Genomic DNA, 12,771 nt, shown 5'->3' with positions numbered 1-12,771 from the left:
TTCCAAAGATTTCCAAATCTCTAATGGTGATTGAATTGACATGTAGAGATCATAGAGTCGGTCAGATAAAGTGTTGAGAATATGACCTCGACATGCAAAAGTATCTTCATCACGTTTCTTCTTCAATTGAACTATCTTTTCTTTCTCTTTCGGTGTGACATTTTCAGTGGCATCGGCAATTGGTGTAGTCTTTGGGTCAATCACATATGCAAGATTGAGAACCGAAAGAAGGAACATCATCTTGACCTTCCAACGGTTGAAGTTTGTTCCATCAAAGCGATCTAACTTGACAAACTCTTGATTCATGACATTGAACGTGGTATTTTGATCTTGTGCCATCTTCAACAAATATCTCTCTAAAATTGTTGGGTATATTAGTATGAGAAGATGACAAAATCTTATATTTGTGTAGTGGTTTCAAGGCACGATTAGATCACTTTCTTTAGAGAGATATTTGTCCGATCCCACACTTAGTTGCTATAGGATTGATGACAATACTCTCCCAGAATACAATGAAACCTAAGAATTTCTTAATTATCAATAATAAAAAATCCTTAACTCTCTTGAATAAAGAAAACTCTCAATAGGTAAAATCACATGTACACTTAGTACTTATTATTATCCTTTTGTTGCACACAGCATTAAATAGTGGGTAATTCATATATATACATGTTGCATGTATTAGAATAAAAAATCACGTAACTTATAAACAGGTGTAATCTTTAGTTGGTGTTTGCTATAGTGCCTAAAAAGTATTGCCTAATTACTAAAATAGGTAAAATAATTAATTCTAAATTTAAAAGTATAAAAATTAAAAAGTTTTAAATATTTTAAAGTTACTATAAAAAGTAATTTAGGTAAAAATTAGGCACCAAACAAAAGGCACCATAGAATTGTCCCTTTAGTTATTAAATAGTTACATAATAAAAAAATGTGATTTTTGATTATTTCTTGAATAGGTACAAAAAATACCGTTAACATACATTAACAAGTATTCATAATATATTTGTAGATACACAACGATTAGAAAAAGAATTGAACTATAAACAATAATTATTCAACCGTTTATTTTTAATATTAATATATTAATTTGTAAATACTCTTCCTTCAGCACACTTGTGATAATGTCATTCCTTACATCTGTTGTGGACTTTTTGGCCTAAATAAAAGAAAAACATTCGTGGTTGATAATGTCACATTTCTTTAGTCAAACTAAATACTTTAATTTTAATCTGGTTGGGTGGTAATGTGACATTTCTTTGGTCAAACTAAATATTTTTAATTTTATATATTTTAATCGATACTAATTATTTTTTTTTATGTTTCACTAAAAATATTGACATTTTAATATTCTTCGTAGATATATGATATATTAAAAATATTATTATTAGAGTTTTATATCCTTAAAATACTTTTTTTTTCTTTTTTTATTTTCAAAATATTACAAATAAATAAAACAAAATAATAAAAATATTTTTTTCTTTTATATTTTTATTATATATTTACAAAATTCTAGAAAAAAAAATATTAAAAACAAAAATAAAATGAAAACATAAACTGAACACAAAGTCTTCAGTTTTCTACGTAATTATCAAAACTAAAATGATAATTGAGATCCCATTATATAATTAAAATTTAATTATTTGTTAAAAAATTTAATTGCAAATAAAATTTAAAATATTAATTAAAATATTATAAATATTGGTGAGTATGAAGCAACTATGTAGCTATAACTCATTGGTGTGCACATGACAACTTTAACTACATATAAATAGAGAATATAAAACTCAATAATAAAATCGAAAAGGGATAATTAAGTTCAAAACGATAAATCAAAATTCTGAATTAAACTCACTTTTTTTCTTTTAGCATAATTAATTGGCATAAAAATAATAATAAAAGAGAAATTCTTATTAGTGGGCAGTAATTTTTAATATTTTTATTATAATTTAATTAATATAAATATTAAATTATTTTTAATAAATAAATTTTATTATTTATGTGTGTAAATTTTGAAAAATATAAATATAAATTGTCTTAATTTATATATGTAAAATTTGATAAATAAAAATATAAATTATATATTTTTTGTGTACAAAATTTTTATAAATATAAATACAAATAATTATTATTAACCAAGTACTGATAATATTTATTGGCTATATAATATTATTTATAATAAAAAATAAAAAATACCGCCGTGATAAAAATAAAGGTATATTAATAAATAATTTAAAAATAATAATAATTTATAATGAATTAATTAAAAAGTGGCAAATTAGAATTTTAGCGCGTGAAGCATTTATCCTTTGACTTCTAAAGCCTATTTGTATATATGCATCTAGAAGTTTTGTACCTCTGCAAGATACATATTATTCATCAAGAATCCTTATTTTCTTGTACAGAGTTTTCATCTATAAAGATTAAAATAAAATCATGAACCTTGTTGAAAAATCGGCTACATGCATCTTAGCATTTCCATTAAAAAAAATGTTAGTGAGACAAAAAATAGCTAAAATTTATTTTATTTAATATTTATTAATAATTATAATAATTATTAATAAATATTAAATAAAATAAATTTTGATTATTTTTGACTGATTTTTTTTATTACAAAACATTTAAAAAAATAGAAAATAAGATGATCCTTTATCTTGTGTTGTTTTTGCTTTCACAACATGAACCTTAACGGAAAAGAAAGCAAAGTAGTGAACAAAATTAGTGTATATAAATATAAAAATTTAATTTTGATGTACTAGAGATAAGAAATAGGTACATTTAATTATGTATTGTGATGATTTCACTGACTAAGAGAATGGGGGGTTGAATCTTAGTCCCATTTTTGCTTGATTATATTTTTTGGTCTTTGAGAAGATTTTTTTGTTTTTTGTCTCGTCCCTAGCCACGAGACTTTTATTTTTGTCTCATCACTTGGCACGAGATATTTTTTGTTTTAGCTCATGTGGAGCAGAAACAGAAATGGAGTAGTAGAGAAAGAAAATTACACCCAAATATATCCTGGTTCAGCTGCTAAGTGCAATGCAGCCTACATCCAGTCTCCATCACAATAATGATGGAATTTCACTATAATCAACCTGATTACAAACTGTAAAGTGCTTACCCAACTTACAAGGGGATTCCCACAGAATCATGAAACACAACATAGACGTACAAAGGAACTCTAAGGACATCTATGGCTTTTTCTTTTAATTTTGCACTCTCTGCCTTTTTCCGCTCTATGGCTTTTTCATACAAACCTCACTGTTTGCCTTTTTCCATGAGACTCAAGACATGACAAAATTAAACAGAAAAATACAAAACAGAATATATTGAAGGAGAAGAAAATCTGTAAGCTTAGGTAACTATGAGACTTCCGTATCTTGCACTCTCACCGCTTACTTCTAACTCCTTGAATCAAATCGTAACTGTTCGCCCTTTTTATAGAAGAGGAGAAGCCTTCACAGTTGAAATAGAAACCAAGCTTAACTTCTTTTTCTTCACACAAAACCGGTTCGGCCAAAGAGAGAGAAATGAGGTAACCCATGCAAAACCCAACATACAAATACCTCTAGTTCTTCCTTGGTCATCACTCTTCATCAATCCGAGCTCTCCATCATTGGCTTGCTCTCCAAGATGGATTTCTGGACCTTGATGCTTCATGATGATGATGACTTCATCTGCTCCAATCTCTGCCTCTTCCATCACTTCGCCACTCTAGCTACTTCCTGTGGTGGTTGAGCAGAATCAGAAACAAGCCATGCCTCCAAGGATCTCCTCCTTGCTGGCCGAATCTTTTTCTTTCTTTTTGGTATGAAGAGCTCGAGATTACCTCACCAAATCTTACCATTTTTGGTGAAAATATCAGCCACAACATACTTTTATTTTGATATATTTTCTTGCCTCATCATGATGGTCTTCATACTTGCTTTTCCTTTCTTTTGGTAGCTCATTTTTGCTTCTATGGTTTTCTGGGTATTAACCGAAAGAAAGAAAGAAATGAGAGAGAAGATGGAGTTTGAAAGGAAAGCAATTAAATGAGTTAAATAATTCAATTGAAAAAGTTGTTTTTACTTTCCTGAGTAGCGTGTAGCTTCCAATGCCATCAATCATATCAATGACATACTCTCTCATGTTTTCAATGCTAGTATTAAATTCATTTTAGTGAAATTTGAATTCCACTAGAAATGGATTCCGTTGGAAGCTCAAGGCAAATGGTAACATTTACTTTCCTGATGAATTTTTGGATCAAGCATTGGATCACTTAGCATAAATCATAATTGGGTTTGGAGCAATAAAATTCATTCTGACTCAAGTGACATATCTCCCATATATTCCAGTCATAAGAAACTAATTTTATATCAATGCTGAATATTTAACATTGGACTAACAACATTTTCTTTTTATTTTGGCCCAAATATAAACCTGCATTACAAAATTATTTTAATCATCATTTAATCCAAAACTAATTTTGTAATTAATTATATTAATAATGTTTAGTTATCACAAATATTAATTTAGAATTTTCCAAACTCATCGTATTGCTATGTTAGTCCATTGAAAATATGAATGATAATCTTTAAAAATAGAATAATAGATGTGATTAGAGGACTTTTTCTTTGTCAACTACGTTTGAATAATGGACGCTCTAACCAGTACCCACCCTCCCCCTGATTTAAAGTTCAACACTAATTATCAGTTATCACTCCCCATATTGTCTTCAGTTTCTAAGCTTTAGCTACATATTAAATATATCATCATCGATCAAAATCATGGCAGCAAGCACAGCCAGCATCCCATCTCACATAAAAGCTTGGGTCTACAATGAATATGGAAACATTGAAGAGACTCTTAAGCTTGACTCAAACGTAGCTTTACCACAACTCAAGGATGATCAGGTTCTCATCAAGGTTGTGGCTGCAGCCCTTAACCCTGTTGATTATAAGAGGGCCCTTGGATTTTTCAAGGACTCTGACTCTCCATTCCCAGTGAGTTTTTTTTATCATTATTTTTATTTGTTAAAAAATAATACTTTTTAGTTCAAATTTTAAAATAATTATATATTTGTTATATATAATAATATCATAAAAATAATATTAATTAATTTTTTAGATAACAATCTTAATCAATTATTTTTTTGATGCGCGTGTCTTTTTTTGTTTTCTTGTATACAATTATGATAAAAGAAAGAAAGTACTGTTTTTTATTGTTTATTTAATTTGTGCATGTGGTGGTTGGAATTTGGAAAAGACTGCTCCAGGGTATGATGTGGCTGGTGTGGTGGTGAAAGTGGGAAGCGAAGTGAAGAAATTCAAGGTTGGAGATGAAGTTTATGGTGATATAAATGAATATGCTGTGAATAATCCAAAAGCTATTGGGTCAGTGGCAGAGTATACTAGTGCTGAAGAGAAAGTGTTGGCTCACAAACCCTCTAATTTGAGCTTTGTTGAAGCTGCTAGCCTCCCTGCAGCAATCATCACTGCTTATCAAGGTCTTGAGAGAGTTGAATTTTCTGCTGGAAAATCTATACTTGTTCTTGGAGGTGCTGGTGGAGTTGGAAGTCTTGTTACCCAGGTTTGAATAATGATGCTATCTTCCATCGTATAGTAGAATCATATTTAGATTTTCTAATACAGGGCCTTCAACACAAGTCGATGAGACCCGGTTAGTCCAGTTTGTCTAAGTATACCTATAATGGACATCTATATAAAATATAAAGTATTTTAGATAAATTATAATAATATTTTAATATTTTATTAATATTAAAATATAAATTAATTTTTTAATTATTTTAAATATTTTTTAATTATATAAAATATTTAAAATATTTTTTATTTTAATAATTAATAATATATATTATTTCTAAACTTATTTCAAGAATATATATTAAGAATAAGGTTAGATATGCTGACACGCGATGATATTTAAATGTGTCTAAGTATGTCTAGAAAAAAATTGTTTTATTGACAAACATGTCTAATGAGTATTCATAAGTATGGAAATGGATCCTCTCAATTTTTTTAACAATTGAGAGAGTAAAATGTGACCTCTCACCATTAATTTTATAAGTAGGATTAAAAATAAATATGAGAGAGAAAATAATAAAAGGTTAGAGATAACATTTTACATTCTCAATTTTTTTAACAATTGAAATGATTCATTCTCATGAAGAATGTGTCTGATACACAGATAAATAAAAAAAATGTCCATACTTCATAAAAGTCTTCATATTATATTGACTCGTTTATTTTTTATTTGGTCAAGAGTCTTAGTTTTCAGTTCTAGTTGTTGGTTAGTCCAATGAGTTATATAAGCTGACTCATTCATTTTTTTATTTTTGAAAAAAAAAACTTGAATAAAAAATTTAATTTTAGGCAAAAAAAAAGACAACTTTTGAGAGAAAAACCTTAAACAAACGAAATTTTTTAAATGGATAAATCAAGTATTTGGATCGGATCAAAAAAATATTTTAAAAAAATTGTTAAATTTTTTAAAAAGACAAAAAAATAAATGGATTATCCGTTTAGTATGCGGACTAATATATTTTTATTATTTTTTTAGGTTAATCGAGCTCATTCCGTTTAATCAAAAATTTGAATAGGCTAATTTTAAAAGTAAAACACCATTTGTTTAGACGATAAATAGATTAACCGATAAATTTGGCCCATTGTACGGTCCTTGTCTAATATCTAAAGTTGAGATTAGTTTTTTCAAGACTCGTTCCATTTATTTCAATTTATGGCTCATTGTCTAGGTATACGCAAATCAGCCCTGGCACAACATCTTTGGACAGTAGTTACGGCTAGCTTAATTGTGACTATGTACATGTTGATGTTACAGTTAATAACCGTGAATAATGTCAGTTCGATTATAAATTGTCACGGTTTTGAGTTAAGCCCATGGTTATTTTTCACCTAGTTGCAAAACGTGATCATTGATTACAGTCATACTTTTGTCATTACAATTTAATCGTAACCCAATCTCTACTTTATTAGTATTGAGAGTGACAATAGACCAATGTCTATGGTCTCGTTTTCTAAATTTTTTTATTTTATTTATATCATTTTGATCGCGATTGTAAAACACATAGTACCCAAGAATCAATAAGAATTTCTCTCTTGGAAACCATACATTTAAAATAATGTTTGATGTTGTAGCTAGCCAAGCAAGTTTTCGGTGCAGCTAAGGTAGCAGCTACCGCTAGTACCGGGAAACTGGAGCTGTTAAGGAAGTTAGGAGTAGACTTGCCAATTGATTATACAAAGGAGAATTTTGAGGAGCTGCCACAAAAGTTTGATGTTGTGTATGATACAGTAGGTATGATATATGCTACTTTTGCCACTATTAAAAGCTATTTGTATGTGATCATTTTTTTAGTGCCACTTTGTGCAAATACTCTTAACACATTATATTATTTTCACGTGACGTTCTCTCATTAGTAAATTGTAATTAATTATTAATGTAAAGTAAAATTGTATAGAACTAAATTACTATTTGAAATTACAAAAGGATGTATATGTTGTTGGATGAAAATTTAAAAAATTATTACGTAATAATTTGTATCTTTGAAGTTTATAGTTTCACAAAGTAAGAAGAAAAATAGAATTAAATAGAGAACGAGTAGAATTTGCAGTACTGTAATTGCTAAAGAAAAGGGTGAGGCAAACTTTAAGTTATTATCCAAATAACATTCTTTCGTATATACATACATGTCAACCTTAATTTGCATGTGCCTTCGTTGAATAAAGTTGGTTATATCACTTATATGTTCGTTGAAATGACAATTAATGACTAAAATATTTGTTAAGGAATAAAATATCATTTGTTTTGAGATTTGTTTTTTTTTAATCAAAATAGGACAAACTGACAAGGCATTGAAGGCAATTAAAGAAGGGGGAAAAGTAATAACAATAGCAGGACCTGCAAGTCCACCTGCAATATGGTTCTTTCTCCATTCAGATGGTGCAGTCTTGGACAAACTCAAACCTTATTTAGACAGTGGCAAGGTGAAGCCAGTGTTGGATCCAAAGAGCCCTCTCCCATTTTCTAAGGCAGTAGAAGCATTTGCCTACCTCAAGACCAATAGAGCCACTGGAAAAGTAGTTATACATCCAATCCCATAAGCATATGATGCATGTTCAATATTTCTAGTTAAGTGAAGGTGTGTGCATGTAATAAATCCATCTGAAAATGGTGGATGTAAAATAATTGCACACATTGGTTGTGTCTTGTTGACAAAAATAATTAAGAGCATGTATGATAATACTATATATGGTTTATACTTGGCTGGTAGCCATGTTATTAATACATGAAAATGTTAAATAATAGAAAAATAAATTATTGGGTCGAGATATTACCTGTAAAACTTCAATAATCAAGTCAGTAAGACTCGAGAAATAATTATTGAACTTGTTAGAGTGTGGATATTTTAAGTGAAAATTATGTTCACTATTTGTAGTGTTTGATAGAGATTTGGGAGAGATCTATAAGAGTCGTTATTAGATAAAGAGATTAACACAACATGATAGGAGGACAAAAATCAATTTTGATTTGGTTATAAGTTGTATGTGGTGATGAAGTTTGAATTCAAGAAGAAAGTTAAGTAGCTTGATAATCTTTCATTTCAAATAGAAGGCCTTGTTTTTACATAAAAAAACTAGTGTATATTTTTGTTTTCTGTACGGGATAATATATAAAATTATATAAAATTTTTTATTAAAAAATTAAATAAAAAATATTAAAAATAATTAATATTTGTCTAAACTAATTTGAATTGGTTGAATGGTCATTTCATTTGTGATTTGTCCGTTAGCTTAAACAAATATTTGGAATTTGAATTTTGCCTTATGTGTAACAATTCATTAATAACAGTAGGCCCTAATAAATAGAGTATCAATACGTGGTGGATTAATCATCGGTTTGTCGAATTAAAAAATTCGTAGAAAAAATTTTATTTATCTTTAAAATAGATTAGTTTCTCATTAGTAGCAATACTTATGAATTTTTGTCTTTGTTGAAATTTACCTAAAATAATTTTATTTGTTTGTATCGTATTTGATGAGTGTATTAAGCTGTGATCAAATCAGTTGAGAAAGCATGTGCACTGCCGTGAAGACAATTCAGTTAGAATTAGTTACAAGCCTCAACTGCAAATTTCAGTCAGTCAGTTAGTTACTGGCTTCCAGAAGCTTCAGTTAGTTACCAATTCAGTTGTATTATCCTCTAGCTATAAATAGCTAAAGCTTGCTTGTAATCAACACTTTACTCATTCATTTTTTACTCTACTCAATAACAGAACTCTCTCTTCATTCTTCTCTCTAATTTCAGTTTCATCTCTTCTCTGCATTTCATCATGCTTCTCCACTAAGCTCAGTTCTGCTCTTCATATTCTATGTGCCTAAGGCACTGATACCTTCATGGTATCAGAGCTCTTGGTACCATAGCTTCCGCAAATAATCAGATCTGGATCTATGGCTGAAGATCGATCAAGAACCATGGCTCAGAATTTCGTTGCAACTCCTATTTCCATGAAACTAGACGAAAATAATTACCTGTAGTGGAAGGATCAAGCCGAGTCAACAATTGAAGGAAATGATATGCTAAATCATCTCACCAGAGAGGAAATTCCTCAGATTTTTCTTCCAAATGGAGCAGTAAATCCAGAGTTTCAAAAGTGGAAAAGGCAAGACGCTCTTCTGAAATCCTGGTTTCTAGCTTCAATGTCCAATCCCTTCACTACAAGAATGGTTGGTTGTACGCTCACTCATCAAATCTGGAAAAGGTTGGAGGATCACTTCTCATCTCAAATCAAGGCCAAGGTAATTGTTCCGAGAGTTACCTGAAACTGTAGGTCGATCTCGGACGAGATCTTCTGTGCTGGTCGGAGCCGACGTGTCCGGCAGGTGTACAGCGGCCGGAGCTGGTGTGTCCGACTTGTTGGACTTGGTGGTGGTGCTGATCCTTCGTCCCCGGAGGGTGGGGGGTACCTGCAAGGGACTCCGATGCTTAAGTTAGCAAGGGTATTAAGCAGGTATTGAGTAGAATCAGAGTATGAGTTATACCTGGGTGCTCCAGTGTATTTATAATGGTGAGATGTGGCCTCCTGTGGATAAGATAAGTTTAGTTATCTTATCTTATCTTTATCTTATCTTTAAGTGAGGTCATCTTATCTTCAAGGGAACCGCCTTTATCTTTCTGGGCTTTGGTTGCCTTTAGATTGGGCTGTGTTCCTTCGTTTTGGGCTTGCTTTGGGCTCCTTTGGCGAGTTGGCCGAGCTCTTTGAGAAGAGGTCGGACATTTGGCCGAGCTCTTTGAGAAGAGGTCGGATAGTCTGACCTGAAGAGGTCGGTCGGCTTGTCGCTAAACATCCCGGGTCGGACAGCTTGACCCAGGGTATGAACAGTGCCCCTGCTTGAGTTCAATCTTTCCATGAGATCATGCTTTTCAGAGCTTCGATCTCTTTGGAAGTCGTGCTCAAGCATCTATCTGGCTTGTTTCTTCATTGCTTTGCAATCTTGCAAATTTTCTTGAGGTTTGGTACTTCACAGTCCAACCTCTTTTGAGTGGTAGCGTGGGTTTTCTACCCTTGCCTTCTGGATTACGCCTTGCTTTAAGTTTGTGTTGACAACCCTCTGCTTTGGCGAAGTTGTCCTTGCGGCTTGATATCCGGACTTTTAGTGATTTGTCCAATGACTTTTTTAGTGTTCTTTATCTAGAACCTTTTTTAGTCTCAGATGACGTTCGTAGCCCTGTTTGAGATTGTGCCTTCTTTGAGTGGAGTTGTATCCTTTTTGGCTAAGCGCATTTGAGCCTTAAGTTGTTTCCCAACCTTTTGGCTTGTTCTTTTTTGAAGTCGTACTTGCGCCTCTTCTTTAGCTAACGTCGACCTGTATGATTTTGCCCCTGCTTGAGTTCGGACTTTTCCATGAGACCGTGCTTTCAGAGTTTCGATCTTTTTGGGGAAGTCATGCTCAAGCATCCTGACTTTGGTCGATCTTTGAGTAGTTTCTCCTTGTGCGAGTCTGGTATTGCCCCTTTTACTTTGTTGAGGGGACTTTTCAGCCTTCTTCCGACTTGTTTGTCTTCGCTGTTCGGGCTTTTTAGTCATAATCCAACAACTTTTTAGGTAGTGTTTCGATGGAAAACCTTTTTATAGTTTGTTTGGATGACTTTTTAGCTCTGTCTTTGAGGCTGTGCTTTTCGCTTTTTAAGTAGTGTCTTTTTTCAAGACTTCGTACCTTTTAGCAAAACATTCCTGGCTTTCCTCTGGCCGTTTGCTAGATGTCTTTGTCCATTTTTGTGGATCTTTGTAGAGTGTCGGTACTTTTGTTGTACGACCTCTTTTGATCACTTCTGATTTTGTCCATTTTCTGCTTGGTTGAGGTGGTCCTTGGGGCTAATTTGTCTGACGACCTTTTAGTGTTTTTGTAGAACACTTTTTAGTCATTCTGAACAATTTTGATAGCCTTGTCGTGGAGCCGCGGCTTTTTGGGCGGAGCTATGTCCGTTTTAGCGCACGTTTTTCGTTGGTGCGACTTCTTCTTGTCGGTCCAAGCTGTAGCTTTCGTTGGTTCGATTTCTTCTTGTCGGTCCAAGCTGTAGCTTTCGTTGGTCCGACTTCTTCTTGTAGGTCCAAGCTGTTGTTTTCGTTGGTCCGACTTCTTCTTGTCGGTCCAATCTGTAGCTTTTGTTGGTCCGACTTCTTTTTGTCGGTCCAATCTGTAGCTTTTGTTGGTCCGACTTCTTCTTGTCGGTCCAATCTGTAGCTTTCCAAGTTATTTCTGTAATCCTCTTTCTTGGACCTTGTTCAGGTCTCTTTCAGAGATTACTTTTATAACTTTTGTGTTGTGGGCCGACTTTCGTCGTGTCGGGGCTCTCCTGAGTTATTTCTGTAATCCTCTTTTTTGGACTTTGTTCAGGTCTCTTTCAGGGATTACTTTTATAACTCTTTTGTGGTAGGAGTCCGACTTGGTTATGTCGGTCTCCTTTAAGTTATTTTTTGTAGTCCTCTTTCTTGGATCTTTGTCAGATCTCTTTTAGGGACTACTTGTATAACTTTTTAGTGGTAGGAGTCCGACTTGGTTATGTCGGTCTCCTTTAAGTTATTTTTTGTAGTCCTCTTTCTTGGATCTTTGTCAGATCTCTTTCAGGGACTACTTGTATAACTTTTTGTTTTGGGCTGACTTTGTTATGTCAGGCCCTTCTAAGTTAAAGTAATCCTCTTTAATAGGGTTGGCCAGACCTCTTTCCAGGGTTTACTTATAACTTGGGTTGACTTGGTTCGACTTCTTAACGTTCGACCAGTCCTTAAGTTATTATTTTAGCGATCCGTAAGACCTCGTCAGGTTCTTTTTTAGATCACTTTCGATAACTTCTTACATTATTCTGTGTTCATCTTTGCCGATTTGTAGAAAGTGGTTGGCATCTTTAGATCGTCTTTGGGGTGAATTGCGTTTTCACCTTTGTCGGATGGTTATCTTTATCGTGACCGTGCAGTGAAATTATTTTTCACTTTCTGCCGATCTGTTGCTTTATAATCGGACGATGAATGCTTCAGATTAATGCGTCTTGATTGAGCAGTGAATTTTGATTTTCACTTTGTCGACCTTTGTCGAAATCAAACGATGAATTTGGTTTTCATCGTGGTCGGGCGGTGAAGTTGGTTTTCACCTTGCCGACCTGTTGCTTTGTAATCGGACGATGAATTTGGTTTTCATCTTGTCAACTTTTTCGTGATCGGGCGGTGAATTTGGTTTTCACCTTTGCCGACCTTTG

At 32.5% G+C, this 12,771-nt stretch overlaps 1 protein-coding gene across 1 annotated transcript; it reads left to right on the top strand.

The window, feature by feature from the left end:
- Window positions 1-4,675: 4,675 nt before the first annotated feature.
- On the top strand, window positions 4,676-8,348 carry LOC130979392 (2-methylene-furan-3-one reductase-like). The gene is made up of 4 exons (XM_057902826.1): window positions 4,676-4,985; window positions 5,248-5,571; window positions 7,155-7,314; window positions 7,855-8,348. Exons 1-4 carry the CDS (start codon window positions 4,770-4,772, stop codon window positions 8,118-8,120), a joined length of 966 nt encoding a protein of 321 aa, XP_057758809.1. The 5' UTR covers window positions 4,676-4,769; the 3' UTR covers window positions 8,121-8,348.
- Window positions 8,349-12,771: the final 4,423 nt, after the last annotated feature.

The sequence above is a fragment of the Arachis stenosperma genome, chromosome 5, assembly GCF_014773155.1.
Source record: "Arachis stenosperma cultivar V10309 chromosome 5, arast.V10309.gnm1.PFL2, whole genome shotgun sequence".
Classification (NCBI taxonomy): domain Eukaryota; kingdom Viridiplantae; phylum Streptophyta; class Magnoliopsida; order Fabales; family Fabaceae; genus Arachis; species Arachis stenosperma.
This window is presented reverse-complemented; position numbering and strand designations above follow the sequence as displayed.

What these genes read in the sequence shown, in the direction of transcription:
- LOC130979392 (XM_057902826.1), top strand. Translation starts at nt 4,770, where the DNA reads ATGGCAGCAAGCACAGCCAGCATCCCATCTCACATAAAAGCTTGGGTC. An exon ending in ACTCTGACTCTCCATTCCCA is followed by an intron (nt 4,986 to 5,247) that starts GTGAGTTTTTTT and finishes AATTTGGAAAAG; the next exon opens with ACTGCTCCAGGGTATGATGT. An exon ending in TGTTGTGTATGATACAGTAG is followed by an intron (nt 7,315 to 7,854) that starts GTATGATATATG and finishes TAATCAAAATAG; the next exon opens with GACAAACTGACAAGGCATTG.